This window comes from Diplotaxodon limnothrissa, linkage group LG19 (assembly GCF_057381915.1).
Source record: "Diplotaxodon limnothrissa isolate DT_005_m linkage group LG19, D_limnothrissa_male_GT1.1, whole genome shotgun sequence".
NCBI classification, from domain to species: Eukaryota; Metazoa; Chordata; class Actinopteri; order Cichliformes; family Cichlidae; genus Diplotaxodon; species Diplotaxodon limnothrissa.
Genome location: NC_140614.1, coordinates 99,853 through 123,183, shown reverse-complemented (window position 1 = coordinate 123,183; position 23,331 = coordinate 99,853). Strand labels below are relative to the sequence as shown.

At 44.0% G+C, this 23,331-nt stretch overlaps 1 protein-coding gene across 1 annotated transcript; it reads right to left on the bottom strand.

The window, feature by feature from the left end:
• Positions 1-13,013: 13,013 nt before the first annotated feature.
• On the bottom strand, positions 13,014-20,152 carry LOC146611504 (rab3 GTPase-activating protein catalytic subunit-like). Its single transcript, XM_085342786.1, has 9 exons — positions 19,992-20,152; positions 18,902-19,001; positions 16,323-16,404; positions 16,070-16,138; positions 15,042-15,115; positions 14,235-14,327; positions 13,922-14,094; positions 13,219-13,307; positions 13,014-13,075 (listed from the first exon to the last, which is right to left on the bottom strand). The coding sequence occupies exons 1-9, from the start codon at positions 20,145-20,147 to the stop codon at positions 13,057-13,059; spliced, it is 855 nt and encodes a 284-aa protein (XP_085198912.1). The 5' UTR covers positions 20,148-20,152; the 3' UTR covers positions 13,014-13,056.
• Positions 20,153-23,331: the final 3,179 nt, after the last annotated feature.

Below are 23,331 nucleotides of genomic sequence, written 5' to 3'. Positions count from 1 at the left end.
GGACAACAATTTAACTTTTGTGGGAAAAAAGATTCTGGTTTGACCAACCAGTGATCAGACAATAAATTTAGTTGTTGATATAGTAAATTGGGAGAAGCTTCCTGCTTGATTGATGCAGCACAAGTAATTTACTGTATGAGGGAAATTGTCTTTTGTGATACTATTTTGAACATGCTTTTCTGTTGTCCTGTCATCTTAGTGGGTTAATAGCTGATATGCAAATTAGTTGATCGTTCTTAGATTAATGAAAGGTGACTGAATTCTAGCACGAGTGAATGGGATGTTTGGAGTTTGTTGTGTGTTGAGTGGAGACTCTAAAACACTGAGTTTCCTGTTTTGATGTGCGAGTGAATCCTGTATTTAGATACACAACTCTGAATACGTCAGAACAAACTTCTTTTGTGAAGTGCATGACAACATGTCACATGTTTTATGATGAAGGGAAAAAGGAAAACTGAATAAAATCTGTGGCTTAAATGAGTGAAGAGCACAGACCTGGTGACTAAACTCATAGCTAATAAGACATTAGGCTTATGTTGTGTGTTGTGCAGCTGATGGTTGGTTTGGAGTGAATCTAGCTGATGATTTTTCTTCTGTTGTGAAGTTGAGCCTGCCAATTAGTATGATAGTATGATGAACCATGCTAATGGTATGATTTACCCTCCTGAGATGAGGAGCTTGTGTCATGACTTAACAAGGCCTTTTTATTTTGATACTTTCACAGTGCACTGAAAGTTTTGTTCGATAATCTCTGTCGTTTGAGCAGATCTGCACGATTAGAACAGAAAGCGCTGTACGGCACGACGTCGAGGAAATTGTTACAAGTGAGTTTCTCCACATTAAAATGGGCTCTGGAGAACGCCACTTATTTGGGACAATTAGGAAGTAAGTTCCTGTCCAAAAAGGATTCAGCGATGTAATCCGAACTAAAGTTCTTCTTTTTCTTTTTGAAATGACGTCATTTTGCTGAGAGTGGAAACTAAATGCGACGATGGGTTCCACTATCAGCAAAGAAAGAAAGAATGAATGCATGAATGGATGAGTGAAAGGGGAAAAAAAAAACAAAAAACTGACTGACTGGTAAAAGCTGACAAAAGCTGACAAGACTGACAAGACACCTGCGCAGCGCTAACATTTGCATTTCTTCTCTACAGCATTACAGTTCTTCATGTGGCTAGATGATTTATACCAGGATAATCAATGTGTGTTGCTAATGTTTGTTTTTCTGAGAATGCATGTAGAGGATTCAGCAGAAGCGGACAAGTGACATGTGAAAAACAAATAAGGGATTGTTTATGGAATAGTTGGAGATGGGCTATTGAGCTCATAGTGATTGATGAGTTGAGTGACTTTACTTAAGAGAAGTCACCGATTACATTAATGTTAACTGAGCACATGGGATGATCCATGTCTGGGGCAAATTAGGGTAATAGTTGTGGTTTACTGATTTGTGAAAACCTGCACATGACACTTGTCTTGCCCGTGCTGAATGCTTATTACTCTTATGATATAATTCTTTATAAGTGTGAAGTTTAATTTCATTTTCAGATCTTGTTTTCCAGGCCATGATGGTGTGTATGCAGGCTCCTGGCAGAGCCAGGTGTTAAGCAAATTTAATATGCAAAACACACTAACATTTTTATTGCAGGATTATAGGTCCAGGGTGGTGCTGCTCCAGGGGAGGAGATGCCCTGCTGTTGCCTGGGACATGATCTGGCTACCCTTTTTCTTTCAGACAGGAATCTGAGTTTGATGAGTTGACGCATGAGAGTGTCCATGCGTCAAGTGGTGGGGTCCAGAATTAACACTAAACAATGTTTACTATTATTGTTGCAGTGAGTTGTGTGATTAACCGTTTATTTACATGTTCAGATGAGGCTTTGATGGCCTATAAGTGAAGTTCACTGAACTAAAGAATGTGGTTTGATGATTGTTGACATGCTCTCCAAATAGAAGTTTTTCTGAAATACAGGTGCAGCAGTGAGACGCGAGAAACATTCCAGGCATAGCGGACAGCCCAGGCAGTGGTTGAGGTCAAAGGTCAAGCTGGTTGGGGCCCATCATGGGATCAGACCTTGGAGCCACAGCAAGGACCATTTCAACTGCCTGCAAAATAGTGAGAGACCCTCCTGGATTTATCAGAGCCACTGCAAAGAGGTCGAGGTCCCAGGAAACCCCGGCACCCCCAAGACAGCACAATAGAGAAATCTCACACTTGGTTGTTTCAGTGGTGAGGGGGGAGTGCTGATTGAGCCCCCGTAGGGTAAGCTCGCACTTCAACCTCCAGCCTCTGATCAACTCTAGGGCAACCAAGTGCGAGGCGTGACGCACCTGTGTGCAACCATGGGAAGGTGGACCCTCTTGGTTACCTTGACTACGACGCTCACCTTTACAGGACCCCAGCTGGTGCCGGAATCAGCTGAACCAGGAGGAAGGCAGAGAGGATGGACACATGACAACTCTCACCTAAGAGACATGATGCAAGACCACATCCCTCCATGGATGAATAATGCCTGGTACCGTTATATCCACGACAGAACAAAAGCAGAATCGGCAAATACAGACTATTATGTCTGTTCCCATCTACCCAGCACGGCAACATACCCCACACTATATATGTTCCTGGACCAACTCTCAGGGAAGAACTACTCTATGATATTAGCAGAGAAAGGGGACTTTGTGTCCTCTTCAACAACACATGCTGCATTTACATAAAGAAGACGCACATTCATCAAACATGACTGACGCCCTGAATGTTTTGAGACAGATCCAGCAGGCCCAAAATCAGGACTATCCATGACGAAAAGGAGTGCCTGAGAGGATCGTCCACAAGATGGGAGCTGAGGCCAGGAGAGAGACTTCAGGAGGATCAGAGATCATCTTCAGCACAGCAGACATCACACAGAGAGCTGTGCTACTGAGCTTCCAGGAGATCAAGAGGAGACTTCCCACAGCAAGATTTTAAATACAATGAAAGATTCAATGTTGACGCTGAGGAAGACAACTAAGGTGTACGACGTGCTCTGCCTTAAACCTTCAGCAGCGTTGGAAGGAGTCTAAGGATGACATCATGATTCTGTGAAAAGCACAGGAACCAGAAGCTATGGTGGTGATAACAGCAGTTTCCTATGAGGTCTGCAGCTTTGGAAATAGCTGAGACCCATGTTGACAAACAACAAAACTAACTGGTATGTTTGAATGTCTATTCTACATACATTTGGACTCTGGTCCTATGGACAGTGATGGAAACAACTGGAAGAGACATTTATGACACCCTGCAGAACTCAAACCACTCTGCAGAGAGACATGTGATTGCACACCCGGAGGAAGCATCACCAAGATGGGATGTTTTTGAAAATGTTATCTTCTTATTTTCACTATTAAATTAACAATTTCTTTGTTTGTTTGTAGGATGCAGTTTGCCATGAGATGAGATCAATGGGGAATGGGATATCCGCTAATACCTTTGTTAAACTCTGTACTTTTACAGTGATTTAGGGTGATTTGACGTATGCTGAGTATAACAATGTTGGCATTGAAACTGTCAGACATGAGGTATTCATAACTGGAAACTTTTCTAGCATAAAGGTCAATAAAGGGGGGAATGTTAGGTTTTGTATTGTTGATTGTCATTTATGCTTAGAAACATTTACTCATATATGCTTAGAAGTGTATAATCAATTGTAGATTGAAAGAATGTCTCATCCTAGGAGGTCTGTAACAACTCTGTGTAGCATGAAGAGGGGAGTGCGTTCACTCCTCTACAGAGTGTGTTCTGGCATAGATCACACCCCCTAGGAGAGGTTTTATCTTTTCTTGATATATGGTATAGCAAACACATGTATATCTGTTTGAGTGTAAGAGCCTTTTGTTTAGATGGACCTGTTAGACTCCTGGCACCAGCTTTGGGGAGTCTTCACAGGGTCACATCTTGACCTCACACACACAGTATTCTTTGTTCACATGTATACCTATGTAAGATGTTATATGTTAATGACCCAATGCATATTCATGTCACCACAATAAAAGGAGTGCTCTGGGGAGTCTGGCTGAGAGTCTGACGGAGGTCAAGTGGTGGGACGACACTTGGCTCCAGCCAGATCTCCCTCATGCATGAGTGAACCAGAGAACTTTGGTACCTTGAGTCTTGCTTTTTGCTGCGTAGCAGATTGTCCTTAACGTTCCAGCGAATAGGTTTATGCTACAAACCTATCATTCCCCATCACATTCATCACCTGTTCCTCTGGTGTCTCTGATTGGAGCACGCAGGTGTGTGGAGCAGAGTGAAATCACACACCTAATGCTGTTTTATTCAACCTGGATCTTAGAAGTTTTGATTAACATTAAACATCGTTTAAACTGTATGTGTCTGTATCATGGGATGGATACACCCTTAACAAAACAAAGAAAATATGACAAAACCAAGTTTCCCCTCATGCTGTCGGACGCGCCTCGAGGAACCAGCTCCATTTAAAACATCACAGTCAGCTGTAAAGTGTCGTTTCAGTTTTTATACAACGTCAAAGAGCTTCATGTTTGAACAATCAGCTTATGAACAGGAATAAGAACTGCACGGTCTGGTTCTGGTTGGATGCAAACAAACAGCTGTGTGTTAATCCAGCAGCAGGACATGCTGGAGGATGGAGCTCAGCTGAAACGACCCATGAAGTCCTCACCGGCTCTCATGTTTACCATCAGGACCAATCCCTGCAACTGAAATATAATCTACTAAATATCAGAGTTGAGAAGGTTGTGTTAGCGTGTGGTGAGTGCAGGATGGGGAACTCCATCCTAACGACAAATTTCATTTCCTTAAAAAGGCATCAAGAGAAGCTTTGAAGGTAAAATGAAGGTTTTAGTGTGAAACTGTTTTATCACAGCTGCAGATTTATGAATACACAGAAGGATTTAGTTTCACATATTTCCAGACAAAGCCATAAATGCTTCTTAATCAATGCCAGTAATATACTGCTTCCTGCTTTTAAGCTTGGGCGAGCCGTAGATGCTGAAATATTGCACCGTTCTTACAAATAAAGCAAACAAATGAAGAAATGTATTTCTATGATCTTACTCCATGGCCACATTCATACATGTGAAAGTCTCCATCCTGTGTCCTTCACTTATCTTCATCCCAGGTGTGAATTGTTCACAGGACTTAAAAGGAGGACGTGTCTGTGGAAAAGCCTCCGGTCAACCTAAACTCCTCCCTCATCAGGACACAGAAGAGCCGCTGAGGCAGCGCCTTGGAGTACGCTGCTGGTCGCGGCACACAGGTGCGCAACAAGATCTCCCGGCCTGCTGGAGGAGGGAAGTCTGGTACTCTGCTGCTTCCCCCAGTTTGCTTCTTGTCAGATCCCAAGTCCTCATCGACGGGCGCCAGAAGGGCAGCCTAAAAGGGCAAAGGTCAAATGTTAGCAAACAGCAACCGATTCTGAAGAAATGTGCTGTGTGAGGTGGACACGTGGATATTCAGAAGTACTGTAACCGAGTCTCCCACAGAGACCTGATCCAGACTACAGCTCACAAACACAGCTCCTCTACCAACACCTCACTGCAGCTGCACGCTGCTGATCCTGTCTGTGATTAGAATTGATTTCAATAAAGTAAAACAGAGGCTCGTTTTCTATGAGCGTAAACAGGGATCTCTGTTTCAGTCTCAGTGTAACAAACATGTTTACTGAATAAGTCTTTCAGTAAATATGTTTTTGTTAATTCAGTAAAATCTGCAAAGATGACTTGTACTGTTGGCAGCAACAAACAGAGACAACAGAGTGTGGGACAGACAGGAAGTCAGGACACGTCTATGTGCTTCACAGTGGGACTAGAACATGAACATTTCTACACACACCACAGGCAGCAACTGTGCAAACCTCCACGTCACCAAAAACACCCTGCAGGTCCCATCAGAGCAACGGCAGAGAAAACAGATGAAACATCTGTTAGAGAGAAAAACGCTTCGCTGCTTTCTTACCTGTATGACACCAAAAGGGTTTTGTTTTTTTAATAATAAAGGCTTCATGTTTTACAGTTAAAGCTCATGCAAACATGCAGGCTTATTTGTCTGATCAATGCAAAAGTTCAAACATGTCTCTTTCAAGCCTCATTATCAGCTGAGATCATAGTAAAGACACAGACAGGATCCTGATCCATCTGTTCTTTATATAATTACTGTTTTTACTGTAATGTACAGTGGGGCAAAAAAGTATTTAGTCAGCCAACGATTGTGCAAGTTCCCCCACCTAAAATGATGACAGAGGTCAGTAATTTGCACCAGAGGTACACTTCAACTGTGAGAGACAGAATGTGAAAGAAAAATCCATGAATCCACATGGTAGGATTTGTAAAGAATTTATTCGTAAATCAGGGTGGAAAATAAGTATTTGGTCAATAACAAAAATACAACTCAATACTTTGTAACATAACCTTTGTTGGCAATAACAGAGGTCAAACGTTTACTATAGGTCTTTACCAGGTTTGCACACACAGTAGCTGGTATTTTGGCCCATTCCTCCATGCAGATCTTCTCGAGAGCAGTGATGTTTTGGGGCTGTCGCCGAGCAACACGGACTTTCAACTCCCGCCACAGATTTTCTATGGGGTTGAGGTCTGGAGACTGGCTAGGCCACTCCAGGACTTTCAAATGCTTCTTACGGAGCCACTCCTTTGTTGCCCGGGCGGTGTGTTTTGGATCATTGTCATGTTGGAAGACCCAGCCTCGTTTCATCTTCAAAGTTCTCACTGATGGAAGGAGGTTTTGGCTCAAAATCTCACGATACATGGCCCCATTCATTCTGTCCTTAACACGGATCAGTGGTCCTGTCCCCTTGGCAGAAAAACAGCCCCATAGCATGATGTTTCCACCCCCATGCTTCACAGTAGGTATGGTGTTCTTGGGATGCAACTCAGTATTCTTCTTCCTCCAAACACGACGAGTTGAGTTTATACCAAAAAGTTCTACTTTGGTTTCATCTGACCACATGACATTCTCCCAATCCTCAGCTGTATCATCCATGTGCTCTCTGGCAAACTTCAGACGGGCCTGGACATGCACTGGCTTCAGCAGCGGAACACGTCTGGCACTGCGGGATTTGATTCCCTGCCGTTGTAGTGTGTTACTGATGGTGACCTTTGTTACTTTGGTCCCAGCTCTCTGCAGGTCATTCACCAGGTCCCCCCGTGTGGTTCTGGGATCTTTGCTCACCGTTCTCATGATCATTTTGACCCCACGGGATGAGATCTTGCGTGGAGCCCCAGATCGAGGGAGATTATCAGTGGTCTTGTATGTCTTCCATTTTCTGATCATTGCTCCCACAGTTGATTTTTTCACACCAAGCTGCTTGCCTATTGTAGATTCACTCTTCCCAGTCTGGTGCAGGTCTACAATACTTTTCCTGGTGTCCTTCGAAAGCTCTTTGGTCTTGGCCATGGCGGAGTTTGGAGTCTGACTGTTTGAGGCTGTGGACAGGTGTCTTTGATACAGATGATGAGTTCAAACAGGTGCCATTCATACAGGTAACGAGTGGGGGACAGAAAAGCTTCTTACAGAAGACGTTACAGGTCTGTGAGAGCCAGAGATTTTCCTTGTTTGAGGTGACCAAATACTTATTTTCCACCCTGATTTACGAATAAATTCTTTACAAATCCTACCATGTGGATTCATGGATTTTCTTTTTCACATTCTGTCTCTCACAGTTGAAGTGTACCTCTGGTGCAAATTACTGACCTCTGTCATCATTTTAGGTGGGGGAACTTGCACAATCGGTGGCTGACTAAATACTTTTTTGCCCCACTGTAGAATATCATGGACATAATACACAGACTGCAGCCTAAATACTGCTAAAAACAGCCCTTTTTATTTTTAAGGTTTTACGTATTAACCTTTTATTATAAGAGTCACCTGATCCTTAGCAGGTGTGTATACAGAAATACACCAGGTCATTATTTAGGCAAAGCGAAGCCAAACTGCTCCTGTGTGACAGATGAAGTCCACCTTTAAACAGCATTTAGATGCTGCTAATGAAACTCGATTAGTGGCAGCACTGGTCTGTGGGCTGGGGACACTGGTGCCACCAGTACAGCGCGCACTTTTCACAGCGCCATCATGTGGATCAAACTGTATTCTGGGTCAAACCTGATGTTTTATCATTTACACTGAACAAAAATATAAACGCAACACTTTTGTTTTTGCTCCTGTTTTCCATGAGCTCAACTCAAAGATATGAAACATTTTCTACAAACACAAAAGACCCGACACTCGCAAGCAATGTTCCCTCTAAGCTGCGCGCGTGCACAATTGCACACTGCTGGCACAATTGCGCACTGCTGGCACAATTGCGCACTGCTGGCACGGTCTCTGCACAGAAAATCTGCGTTGCGCACAAAAAAAAAAAAAAAAGAAAAATCACCTGAATTGAAATTAAAATGAAAACTTTAACGATTCTGTTTTGCAGTGTTAGTCAGTGACTGGCTGCTCCCGTATGGGATCAGAACGAGGCCACCTTATCCCGTAGTCCAGCCAATCACGCGATTCACATTCGTATATACGCAGCTGATCAACGTGGCTGACAGGCTATGACAGCGTCCTTATGTGCGACACCGGTGTTTTAGCAAAGCGGCTGATGTGGAGTGAAGCCACGTTAATGACAACGTGTACAACCATTGGAGATGTGAGCAGGACAGACGGAACAACTGACGGACAAAGTGTGGACTTTATACCAGTTTTTGAATTGTGTTGATCGGCCGCGTAAAACCAGAGTTATGATAAAATATCTGCAATGTTTGGTTTTCTTCCTGAATACTGTCGTTGTTTATATTTACTGCAGGAAGAAACGGTAAAAACGCCGTTTTATAAGGAAAACGCTCGAAAGCCTGTGAGCAAAAACAACACCAAAACAAACCCCCACCAGCCTTTCCTATTGGTGGAAAAATGCACCATGTCGACCAATCAAAAAATGATATGGCAACATGACATTTAGTTGTTTAGGAAGGGGGAAGTTTTAGGAGTGACGGCGTGTTTGAGATGCGATTGCCAAGTTTAGCACAAATCTTGTGTAGTTAGAGTGTAGTTAGTGTGTAGTTAGTGTGTAGTGTAGTCAATAGTTTTGTTGTGTGTGTCAGAACAATGGTTTACAGGTGTTGCAGCAGTGATACATCTGCTGCTGTCAGGCCTGCAGGTATCAGGCTGATGTTCTCCTTCATCTCATAGTGGACAGAAATTATTTTTTGCAGCGGCACAAATAATTTGTGTGGCATCAGATTTGATGCAGAACAGCTGATTGTTCTGCAAATAGTTTGAAATGTTTATTTAAAAAACACCTCGGCTGCATTTTTAGGTAAACAGCTGCAAAAAACTCTGTTTGCAAAACTCAGTTACTTTTTTGAAGAAGTCTTGTTGTGTAAAAGTATTCTTGGATGCTGGTGTGACCACAGTGCACACGTCTGCTGTTGCTCACAGTGGTCCAAGGGACGCTCAGGGAGTTTGTGTGTTCAGACACGTGAAACATTACAGGGAACATTGCTCGCAAACACTGCTCACAAATCTGTCTAAATGTGTGTTAGTGAGAACTTCTCGTTAGCTGAGATAATCCATCCCACCTCACAGGTGTGGCATGTCAAGGTGCTGATTAGACAGCATGAATATTGCACAGGTGTGTCTGAGACTGCCCACAATAAAAGGCCACTCTGAAATATGCCGTACATGTGTAGCACAATGACACACATGTCGCAAAACCAGTCAGGATCCGGTTCAGCTCATGGAAACAAAAGTGTTGTGTTTATATTTGTGTTCAGTGTAACAAATACTGAGACGTGTAATAATGTCGTGTGTTGTTCATCTGAGGACGCTGCAAAGAACCAGATTATTTTTATTATCCTGTTTGTCTGTTATGTGAACCTTTAGAGGATGTACCTTATAATGACTGAGTGTGTTTATCGCACTATGTTAAATGTAACTGTGAGCGACACGAGGCTTACTGCTCATGGTTACCTCATCAGTGGTGAAGTCAGCCAGCTTGATGCAAGAAACAGGAAGAAGAAAAGGATGAAAGAGCAACACACAGATGAAAAACAAAAACAGACTTTCTAATCGACAGAGCTGAAATCTGAACATGTCACCAGCTGCAGGAGGCAACGCTCTGAACCACGTCGTTCCTCCTCCAGATGGAGCTTTCACTGCCTATAGTCTCTTGACATACAATGGTTGGATTCTCCTATGATACTGTATCAGCTGAGCCTCAAATTCTTATGATCTCGAGCTTCTTCAGTCTCAGTGAATCCTTAGTTGGCTCAGATGCATCATCTGGTGTTTGAGTGTAACAAGGTGGTTGTAACACAAAAGGAGTGTAAACAGGTGAGTGTGGTTTGTAGTGTAAACTAAAGCAGCGTGTCTAACCAACCACATCTCCAGGGCTGAATCAGGTGACCACGAGCCATCGCTCCACAGCTGCTGAGGGAGCTACAACCCTCATTCAGCCTTTCACAGACATACAGCAATGAACTGTATGAACAATAAACTTTATTCATACACACGAATCCCTTTAGGGTTGTGTCAGCGAGGGCAAACGTACCACATCAAATACATGGAGCTACAAGCTGTGGTGACCCACTGTCAGTAAGGGAGCTTTATTACACACACACAGCATCACAACAACAGTTACCTCAAGCTGCTTCTATGTTATAAGGCAAAGACCCTGCAGTTACACAGGAAACATTAGGTGACCGTCTGTGAGCGACAGTGGGAACCAAAGCCTCTAACAAACATCCATCAATAGATGAGGGGCAGACGGACTGAATGCAGAGAGGTCTACTAACACATGTTGAGTGAAGAAGAAACACCCAGTGCATTATGGGGAACTTAGACCTATAACTTAGACCTGTGCGCCTTAGCATATGCTACTTCCGGCGCATAGCGCTTAGTTTCCGGTGTGATATTCGCTCCTTGTTCAAGGTCGGGTTTTTCAACCAAATGGACGAATCAAGTGGCGATTTACATTTCTCGAGATGTCGAATGTATCTGTAGATGATGTTGATCGACTTGTCGATATTTTTTCCCCCCGCGCCTCAGAGAGAGACAGGATTCAAATTTTATACTTCTCAGTATTTGTATACAGCGCTCCCTCGTTTATCGCGGGAGTTACGTTCTAAAAATAACCTGCGATTGGTGAAATCTGAAGTAGCCAACTTTATTTTTTACAATTATTATAGATGTGTTAAGGTAAAACCCGTCACTACACACTTTATACACTCAGACCGACATGAACATTTTCACACGTTTCTCTCCTGTTTAAGCTCTCAAAGTTCAAACCTTCGTAGACAAATAAGTCCAGTATTACAGAAACCAAAGATCAAACCGTGTTTTCAGGTCCAGCACATGAGAACAGAGCAGCTGAGAGATAATTCAACATCAATGAATCATTAATGAATCAATGAATAAGCGATTCTGTACTGTACAGGAGAGACGGCACGGAGGAGATCAACAATAGTCTGCAGCCAATCAGGACGCAGAACACAAAGCGCTGTGATTCATCCGTGAAGCGCACACCTCTCCAACGTGCCAGACGCCATCGAATGTGAGCATTTGCCCACACAAGTCTGTTACGGCGACGAGCTGGAGTCAGGTCAAGACCCCGATGAGGACGACGGGCATGCAGTTGAGCGTCCCTGAGACGGTTTCTGACAGTTTGTGCAGAAATTGTTTGGTTGTGCAAACCAATTGTTCCAGCAGCTGTCTGGGTGGCTGGTCTCAGACGATCTTGGAGGTGAACCTGCTGGATGTCGAGGTCCTGGGCTGGTGTGGTTACACGAGGTCTGCGGTTGTGAGGCCGGTTGGATGTGCTGCCATATTCTCTGAAACGCCCGTGGAGACGGCTTATGGTTGAGAAATGAACATTCAATGCACGGGCGACAGATCTGGTTGACTTTCCTGCTGTCAGCATGCCAATTGCACGCTCCCTCATTGCTTGTGGCATCTGTGGCATTTTGCTGTGAGACAAAACTGCACATTCCAGGGTGGCCTTTTGTTGTGGGCAGTCTGAGGTACACCTGTGCACTACTCATGATGTCAGATCAGCATCCTGATGTGGCACACCTGTGAGGTGGGATGGATTATCTCAATATGGCAGATGTGCCCACTACCACACATTTGGACTGATTTGTGACCACTGTTTGGGAGGGATGGTTATATTGTGTATCTGGAATGAATTTTAGGTCTCTACGTCCATCCCATGGGGAATGGGAGCAGTAACAAAGGTGTTGCGTTTATATTTTTGTTGAGTGTATGTAAGCTCTGCTCCAGTGTAATGCATAGGTACAACAATATGCTTTATCTTTAATATAGTTTGGTCACAAAAGACCAAAACTGAACTCTTTGAAGGCTGTAAACACACCATGTTTGGGTGGCTTCACCCCAAAAACACCACAGCAACACTGAAGTCTGGAGGCGGGAGCATCATGGGGGGGGGCTGTTTATTCAGCGTACAGCACTGAGACATTAAACATAACTCCAGGAAGGATGAATGGAGACATTGTTGATTAGAATCTGCTGCCATCTACCAGGATGATGAAGATGAAACAAGGATGGATGTTTCAGCAAGACCATGATCACAAACACAGCCAATGGAAACGGTTGGTTTCAGAGAAATCAAGTAAAGCTGCTGGAACGGCCCAGCCAATCACCTGAGCTGAATCTGTGGGAAGGATCCAAGGAGCATTCGGGATTTATAGACTGTTTGTGTGGTGAGTGGGTCAAAGTCATGAGCAATGATGGGACTGGTTTCTCCATACAGACGCTGCCATGAACTGTCATCACCAACATTTGTATAAAGTAATAAATAAATGTCCCTGTGTCACTTTGTATTATTACACAACTTCATCTGTGGTTTGATTCCTTTGCACGTCTGGATTGGAAGTGTTGTTACCGACATCTGGTGATAATTTCACATCAAAGCACCTTTAGAAATATATTTACTTAGAGAACAGCCCGCAGCCCACCGTAGTAATAGTTGAACAGACACACACACAGAGCCAGACGGTAGGTCAGACTGTCACTGGGGGCCGACTTCAGCTGGTGGAAAAGGTTCTACAACGAGGGAAAAGACCATGAAATCAATAAAAATCCTGACAAAGTACTGACAGCACTGAGCCCGTCTTCACTCTGAAACTTATATTGGACCTGACCTGAGTGTAACCTTGAGTGTGCGAGTGGTGAAGAGGCAAACATACATAATCAGAGGTTTTCTCTTGCTCCGATGTCCCACTGGAGTTGGACAGCTGAGTGTTATTCTTACAGTCAGACTTCTCCACAGCAGCATCTGGAAACAGATACTGAGACACAAACACAAATAAGTAAGTCTGTCATTTAGAAACTCTGTTGTTTTATAGATGTTAGAAGAATTAAACAAGTGCAGCTCACGTAGTCATCACTTCATGATAAAACACAGGATGCTGATCGCTCAGTGGCAAAAGCAGGATGTGACCAGAAGTAGACAATAAAAATAAGAACGCTGCCTGATATCCTGTTTAAGATGACGCTCTTGTGCTTTACTGAGCTGCTGTCAGATGGGATCAATATCTGTGGCCAGCACTCTAAGACATAAATGCAATTACGGCTGTAGTTTTAAGATTCAAGGCTGTCTTAGCTCGAGCTCGAGCTGCTGAGTGTGACGGGCTCAACAGTGACCAGGAAGGAAAAACTGTTTGTGAAAAGAAGCAGAGGAGCCACATCAGTACGAGTCAAACTACCACACGCTCCGAGGTCTCTGCTGCTCTGAATATCACGCTCACCGTCTCCTAACACGGGATCCACACCTCTTCTGTCAGAATCAGTTTCCTCATAAAATGAGCTGAAACCATTAAAACTCAGTCAAGTATTAGTCAACTCCGACTAGTTAATGCCTTTTAAACAGGTTACATGATTAACTCTTACCAGAAGGACAGAATTGAGTATCTCGGTGTTAAGGGGCGACTCATCGATGCGTCGATGGCGGCGAATGTGCTTCCGGGCACTGTGCACCATGTTGGAGACAGACAGTTTGGAAATGGGCACAGTTGCTGCTGGCTCGGTCAGCTTGGACAAAGCAGAGCTGATATCACTGTTTTCTACAGACGACAAACACATCCAAGAGTTTCTGTTCAATTGCTGAGGCCCGGGTCAGCACAGATGCCCAGATCTCCCAGTAAGCTACGCACGTTTCCAGAATGCAGTATGGTCACTCAACAAGTAAAGCCAGGAACCTGACCTTTGCCCTCATCTTCAGCGTATCCTCTTCCAGGAATCTCCTCTGTACACTCAGTCCTACAGCAGAGTTTAAAGAGCTCTGTCACAGCCTCACCTACAGGGAACACAAACAGTTACTGACCTGATATTTTCTTATTCAAACTTTTCATGAAGCACACGCTTCAGCACAGCGAAGCAGGACAACATCTGTGTAACATTTTCTAAATCATGGACGTGGCAACAAAAGAAAAGTCCACTTTACATCACATGTAAAGTGCTTGGGGCTGTCATGAGAGGCGGGGCACACCCTGGACAGGTCGCCAGTCTGCCGCAGGGCAAACACAGAGACAGACATTCACACCGTGGGAAATTTAGGGCCCCAATGAACCTGTCCCCACTAACTGCATGTCTTTGGACTGTGGGAGGAAGTAGGAGGCCCACACATAGAACAATGAGGAAAAAAAGACACTTTATTTGTCCTTTACTATGTTCTTTCTATCGGTAGCTTGATTACATCCGTCTTATCTGCTGCGTATCATTTGATGCATGAATTTTAGCTTAGAAATAGTTTCCTCTGTGCTGTTTGGACAAAAAACAAAGCCATAAAAAGTCTTCACACATCACACAACAATGTGTATGTTTGTAATGGATCCAAGTGTATTAGCAACCAGAAAAATACAACATTAAGGTCAGTGCACTTAATGCACTGACCTTAATGTAGTATGTAGCGGAGTGTTTGAAATCTGTACTGACTAGTAAAACCTCTGTGGTCTGCCCCAAAGCATCATGGTCTCTGTCCCTGAGTGTCCCACTGATCAGTTTAACTTACCCAGTAAACACTGAGGATTTTCAGCCGTCCTGACTCGAACTGACCAGTGAGGAGCTTGAAGAGGGTCGAGGTCACTGTTGGGTGATAACCAGAGTAAACAGTAGAGGAGAGTTTCTGATACACTTTTAGTTAAAGGGTTTTTATAAGTAATGAGTCATGTTTGATTACATGTGACGTAGTCCTTCACCAGTAATCAAGATAATTACAGATGTAAGCATTTCCTTATGTCACACTCAGTTTGTCCCTTCATGCTTGTTAGACCTGTGCCAGCTCTGTTTGGGCCTTACAATCAAACCCATGTACGTTTACCCTTTTAATAAACTGCTCCACCCATTTCCTACTTTACGAGTGAAATATGAAGCAATGCAGTGTGTACACGGATGCAACACTCAGTGCTCAGCGCAGCGTTTTGTGTGCTATAGTGCAAGTGAACAGCTCACTCCCATCAAAGCTTTTCCATTGGATCGTTAACACAAACACCAAATGTCAGGAGGACATGCGCCTCAAACTGGAGTTGTCTTTCTAGCCCGGGTACCTCATCACTCAGTGTGGTGCACTTTAGCCCACGCTAGCATCAGCTGTGGTCACTGGCTGATTAGTGCTGGTTTCTATGGGCTCAGATTGTGGTCATTTGTACTTGTAAATCAAATGTGTAGTTGTGAGCTTTGTAACCTTGTAAGCCAGAATATCTGAAGATTTCATGTTTGTGCATCTACAGATGAGAATTTGTGTGTTTGTAAAAAATATTTACACGAGTTACAATTTTTTTTTTGTTAAGGTCGTCTTACAGACACAAAGCAACAAACTGTGTGTAAAACTCTGCGCTCAGGTCCCCTGGCAGTGTGTGAGTTTGAACTCACAAGTACAAAATATTTATGACCACAATTTGAGCCCATCGGTTTCCTCGTGGCTCAGCTGGTGACACAGTTGCAGTGAGGCTGAGTGTTGCGAGGTAACAAAACGAACTAGCTGGTATATTGCAGCTGCTCTTAGTACAGTACACCAGAACACTGCACACACAGCCTTACCTGTACACGTCATTATCCACAACTATGCCTTCAATAAGATGAGGCCAGGTTGTTGCGAGATGAAGTTCACTACAAAAGTGAAAAACAGAAACACAGTAACAGCAAACAAAGTAAGTCTTCCTCAGACCCACAGATAAGGATGATGATGAAGAGGCTCCAAGACCACGTGATAAGCAACAAAGCCGTCACACCGACTGCTCAGTGTGCAGAAAACATGTGACTGTAATTTTTAGAAAGTATCATCAGTTTTTACCTTATTGGCTCCTCACAGGCACCGAATGGAAACTTCCCAAACTCCACCCCCCCCACCTCGCCACCAAGGAGCGCATCAAAATCTGCCAGAAAAAACACAAAAAACTGAATAATCATCCAAACAGCAAAGCAGGCAGTCTGTCACCAGAGCCCACCCAGGGCTTCCTCACAGTCAGGGAGTTCAGTAACACAACCAACCTCTGTTTGTGAGCACACACACACACACACACACGTAAAACATATTGAACGCATCACCAATTGTCTACATATATTTCTAAAGGTGATGTTCACATGAAATTCTCACTAGATGTTGGTAACAACCCATCCAATCCACACATGCAGAGAAACAACTTTAAACTATACAAACTTTAAATCAAACAATATAACAAATAAACTCGATGTATTGTGAGTTTTTCTACGTACGATGGTGAAAATTCAAAATCCTGCTCCTCACATACAAGGTCTTAAATAAGGCTTTGCCAACTCCAGGCCTCGAGGGCTGGTGTCCTGCAGGTTTTAGATCTCACCCTGGGTCTACACACCTGAATCAAAGGATTAGTTCATTACCAGGCCTCTGGAGAACTTCAAGACATGTTGAGGAGGTGATTTAGCCATTTAAATCATCTGTGTTGGATCAAGGACACATCTAAAGCCTGCAGGACACCGGCCCTCGAGGCCTGGAGTTCGATGCCTGCCTAAATAATCAGGCCCCATCTTATCTTAATGACCTTGTAGTACCATATCACCCTATTAGAGCACTTCGCTCTCACACTGCAGGCCTACTTGTTGTTCCTAGAGTATTTAAAAGTAGAATGGGAGGCAGAGCCTTCAGTTTTCAGGCCCCTCTTCTGTGGAACCAGCTTCCAGTTTGGATTCAGGAGACAGACACTATCTCTACTTTCAAGATCAGGCTTCAAACTTTCCTATTTGCTAAAGCATATAGTTAGGGCTGGACCAGGTGACCCTGAATCCTCCCTTAGTTATGCTGCAATAGACGCAGGCTGCCGGGGGATTCCCATGATGCATTGAGTGTTTCTTCTTCACTCACTATGTGTTAACAGACCTCTCTGCATTGAATCACATCTGTTATTAATCTCTGTCTCTCTTCCACAGCATGTCTTTATCCTGTCTTCCTTCTCTCACCCCAACCAATCACAGCAGATGGCTCCGCCCCTCCCTGAGCCTGGTTCTGCTGGAGGTTTCTTCCTGTTTAAAGGGAGTTTTTCCTTCCCACTGTCCCCAAAGTGCTTGCTCATAGGGGGTCATATGATTGTTGGGTTTTTCTCTGTATCTATTATTGTACGATCTACTGTGCAATATAAAGCACCTTGAGGCGACTGTTGTTGTGATTTGGTGCTGTATAAATAAAACTGAACTGAACTGAACAGGTAAAAATATGGCGACATCAGGAGTTTCAGACGGTGAGAGAATGAATCTCGCTGCAAAAGAAATGATGTTTTAAACCCTGCATGTCAACGTCTCCCTGCACACCAAGCAAACATTAAATAAACTGTTTTATAGTCACTGTCTCGACTTGTTTCTGTAATTTGATGTCATCCATTTTTTTTATTTTGCCATTTTTATAAGAACAACAGAGCAGCTTTTTCATTTCAGTCGTTTTATTTTGACTCATGATTCTTTTCTTGACGTCGTTTTTTGTTGCTGTGATCTTTTGATGTTAAAGTCTAGTGTTGACCACAGAAAGAGACTTACTGTGATTGTACTGTAATCTGTGAAAATCCTCTGTGTGCAGCTGATGGTTAAAAGAAAACATTTCAGTTCATTCAGATCATTTTTATGTTGACAATAGAAAACCATCCTGAATGGTCGGTTTGAATAAGTGCAAATTTAGATCCTATATGGTTGAAAATAACTTAAACATATCGTGATTTATTTCGTGTTTTGTGATATAGCAAAAAAATATTGTGATATTACATTTTCCTCATATCACCCAGCGCCACCATAGATGTCCATACATGACGTCTAACAATGAAGAATGACACGGGGGAAATGTATTGGACAGAAAGAAAGGTGCAAAAAGACACATTTATGAGTAATTACAGAGCAATCCTGCCACTTAGTGCAAATTAATATCAGCCGGTTCAGTCCCAACTATGGCCTCATTAGCCAGGTTTCACACAAGAAGCGTCTCATGATGGGTAAAACCAACAAGCTCTCTCAAGACCTTTGCACACTTAAGACTGATGGCATCGGCTACAGAAGAACTTCTAAGTTACTGAAGGTTCCAGTGAGCACTGTTGGGGCCATAAACCTGGCGTTGCCCCTGCAGGGTTTTTATTTATTTACGATAAACCAGCCACGACCAAGCGCTCCCCACACGATTTCAGACAGACGAGTGAAAAGACTTATCAGAAGAACGACCTGGAACCAGCAGGTACAATCGTTCCACAGGAAACAACAACATGACCTGCATCACACACACGCCTCCTAAAAGCCACTGGCAGGGTTTCTGGATGTCAGCCACTTGCTGACATGTATTTAAAAAAAATTTAATAATTTCTTAATAATAATATTACATTTTTCTATTTGTGTATTAATGACATGACATGTACTGCCTACCTGGAGGCTGCTGCGGCCATGAATACTGCTGCCAGTCTTGGAGCACGTAGGTGAAGCGAATGGCGATGTTGACTGGAGGCAGAGGGAACAGGGAACAACCCTGATGACAACAGGAAGACATCAGCTCATGTTTATGGTAACAAGCTGCAGCATTAATCTCTCTGTACAGGCGTGGATTACACCTCGTCATTGTCGGCTGTTTCTGGGAACATACTGAACACATTTAACCCTCATGTGTGGATGATGACAACATCAATCAGGATTTTTATTCTTCTTTAGGAATGAATATAAGATTTTTGAACTTCATTTTTTAAATGTCCACTTAGGTGGACAACATCGGTTTTGACTTATGAAGGGTATGGAGACATCAGTGTGTAGTGTTTCTGTGCAAGTTTACCATCAACACCAACACAAATACAAGAAAACAGCCTTTGAATAGCTGCAGACCACTGTGCATGAAAGGGTTAAACAACGTGATGTCTGGGAATCCATTGTGTTTCCAGGAATAGGAATAAACAAAGTTCAAACAAACTGATCATTAAACCGACATCCACTTCCTAACAGTCTTTATTTTATTCACAAATTAACTCCACAAAAATCCAGAAACCGAATTTACACAGAATTAGACGTCTTCTTCTTCCTCTTCTGTTTTCCCAATGTTCACATAACTAAGCAGTGTGCTGTACTGTTATCAACCTGCTCTTTGACGAACTATTACAAGAATATATTCTTATTATAAGATAAGATGTTTGTGTTATTTTCAAGTTGAATACAGTTTTTGTGTGACTGTCAGAGCACAGCAGGAGGAGGAGGAGGAGGAGAGACTGTACATGAGCAGGAAAAACCAGATGAATAAATGTTTTAGAAAATACATTTACATGCACTTCGTGGATGCTTTTATGATTATTAGTTGCATTTAACAGGATTCACATCGTCCTAAAATGGTCTGGAACAGGATGCTGAGGTGATACTTGTAGAACATGGGTACATGACGCTCTGTGGCTGCACAATTTTAATTTTTCTTTATTAAAAACAAACAAACAACCTTGAAATATGATCCATATAAAGATGTTTGTTCCAGAGCACTTACTATCTTAGATTTGAAGATGTCGAGCAGGCCGGACAGGTGGTTGTACTGCACGGGCGCTCGACGCAGGTGAACGATCTCAAAGTCGGTGCGCACGCCTGGTCCTTTGCACTCTCCGGCATACATCCGCCTCCACTTCTGCTGGATCTGCACAAACATCGGCACCTGACTGAACACAAGATAAACAGCAGAAGGCATTACTAGCAGGATCTCTGGTACACGCCCGACATCCAGCTTCAGTTTCTCTCAACCAGCAACAATCCAGCTAAACTAAACAGTCCGACTGAAACACAGAGCAACAAGCTGCAGAACTGCATTGTACTGGCATGTATGTCAGCACTGTCACTGCACGGACCACTGAGTGCTACACAGACTGGTTTTAATATGTTGTGTTCATTGGCGTAATCTGGGGCTGCAGCAATTCATCACTTCTAAAAAAATCCTCCAAACCCATTCTTTGCTGCGATGCAGCGATGCAGCGATGCAGCGTGCTCTGTAGCACAGACTTGTTCAACGATGTAAACGTGTGTGAGGGATAGGTCAGTAGGTAGAGTGGCTGCCCCGGGATCAGAAGGTTGGGGGTTTGAATCAAGTGAAAAGCTAAGCTGAGGTACCCCTGAGCAAGGTCCCTACACGTCTGCTACCCACCAGCTCGATAGCTAGCCGGGAGCTCGAGGGTCACTGAAGCCGCAGAGAACGGCACAACTCCCGGCACATCATGTTCAGATCACCGCAGACTTTCGCTACTCAGGTTAAACGTGATATATAAGTCACTTAGACAACCTAAAAATGTTATTGTTGGACTTTTTTCAGTGTTTTATTTGTTCGTGAGTAAATCGGTTTGGCTGAGATTAAAGTTATTAGATTAGATAAAATAAAACTTTATTAATCCCCCAGGTGGGTTCCTCCTTGGTTTTCACACAGCTGAATAAACATCAAACAGAAAACTGATTAAACAGAAGTGTGAGATGGTCGAGAGTTTACTCCAGTGTCCTGCTATATTTTAGACAGCAAGGAGCAGACGGCCGAGTTTATTAAACTCCACCGAGACAGCGGTGACGCTAATCCGAAGGCGAGACCGTCCAATTTAACAGCCGTTTACTTCCGGCCTACCCGACCTTCTCAGGACCCGGCCCACATAGACCGCGAAGGCCGGGTCCTCAGGAGGATGCAGCCCATGAATTTGGACACGACCACTGACATGTTACAAAACAAACTCACATTGCTATCAGCAGCCATGTTGTTGCCTTTGGCTGCCTGATCGGTTCAGGAAATTAGGATGTTTTTCTACGCATGTGCGAAAAGGTGGTCGCTTCCTCTATAGTTCTTTCACAATAAAATAAAACAAACAAATTCTAAATTCATCCATCCATCTTCATCCGCTTTATCCGAGGCCGGGTCGCGGGGGCAGCAGCCTAAGCAAAGAGGCCCAGACCTCCCTCTCCCCAGCCACCTCCTCCAGCTTATCCGGGGGAATACCAAGGCGTTCCCAGGCCAGCCGAGAGATATAATCTCTCCAGCGTGTCCTGGGTCTGCCCCGGGGCCTCCTCCCGGTGGGACATGCCTGGAACACCTCACCCAGGAGGCGCCCAGGAGGCTCCAATCTCTAAGGGAGAGGCCAGCCACCCTTCGGAGGAAGCTCATTTCTGCCGCTTGTATCCGCGATCTCGTTCTTTCGGTCACTACCCACAGCTCGTGGCCATAGGTGAGGGTAGGGACGTAGATCGACCGGTAAATGGAGAGCTTCGCTTTTACACTCAGCTCCCTCTTCACCACGACGGACCGGTGCAGCGTCCGCATTACTGCAGCTGCAGCCCCAATCCGTCTGTCGATCTCCGGCTCCCTTCTCCCATCACTCGCGAACAAGACCCCGAGATACTTGAACTCCTCCACTTGGGGCAGGAACTCATCCCCGACCCGGAGTGGGCACTCCACCCTTTTCCGGCTGAGAACCATGGCCTCAGATTTGGAGGTGCTGATCCTCATTCCCGCTGCTTCACACTCGGCTGCGAAACGTTCCAGTGCGAGCTGGGTGCATTGTGTGCCGGGTGGCGGCCAGGAGCGGAGGCCCTGGCGGACTGACCCCCGGCTGCCAAGACTGGCAATAGGGACAATTCTAAATTCAATTCAATTTTATTTGTGTAGCGCCAAATCACAACAACAGTCGTTGTGTAAAACTCATTCAGGCATTTGATGACAGGTTTCAAGATGTGAAGAATATCCAAAAGGAACTGGAGATGTTTGCTACGCCGTTTAATGTGCAACCATCTGTGCCAGACACTTTCCAAGTGGAAATAATTGGGCTGCAAAACAACTACGAGCTCAAAGCTAAGTATAACAGCCTCTCTCTGCTGGACTTTCACAAACTGTACGTTCATGCTGAGGCTTTTCCCATCCTGGCGAGACATGCCCTGAAATTTGCATCTCTGTTTGGGACAACGTACCACTTTGAACAGGTCTTTTCAAAACTGACTCTTGCAAAGAGGCGCTTCCACTCAAGACTAACTGAATCAAACTTGAAAAAGCAGCTTCGAGTGGCATCATCATCATCACTGCCAGCTGACATCAGACACCTCGCCAAAAAGAAACAGTTCCAGCCATCTCATTAGGTGAGTCTGATGAGCAGAAATGCAGCAGTAACACAGCAGCAGCCCAAGCAGAGAAGCCTCCTCCAGCTTGTCCGGGGAACGCCAACCCATTCTCAGACCAGCCAAGAGATGTTAATATAAGCAATTAGCAGGGTGTGTCAAAGAGTGAACAGAACATCGCCGAGTCAGCTGACAGCTCCATAAAACGTGTTTCCTACAGCAGCAAACAGGCTTCAAGAAGTGACAGTAAGGAGAGGTGTCAAGATCTGTGGGCCAGTCAGCCTCTTGTGTAAAGGACACAGTGATGCTGAAGTCATAGAGGCTGTGGTCAGGTCAGTCAGCCCAGGTTTCAGTATTCCTGACATGCCTGAGATAAAAGGACCTCACTCCCCGTTAGTTAAAGGAAATATTGAAAGCTCATCAAAAAACTGCTGACTTAACTCTTTGTGCTTGCATTGGCTCTCAGGAAGGCATCAGTGCAGCACCGTACCAGTGACAGTGAGGAAAGCTGCTCATCATTGGTTATGGCTCAAGAACTGCTCCAAAATCAAATTACCACCTCATTCCTGAAAAGCAGGCAGTTTATGAAAGATTTTGAGAATATATCAGTGATTCTTGAGATAAGGGACAAAACATGTCCAAAGTTTCTGTCAACACCATCAGACTTTTTAAAAAGTACAAAAAAATCAGGAATTATTGTGGGTAACTTACACTGTGAGGACCCCTTTACCACTTCCTGTTTGATACACATGCCA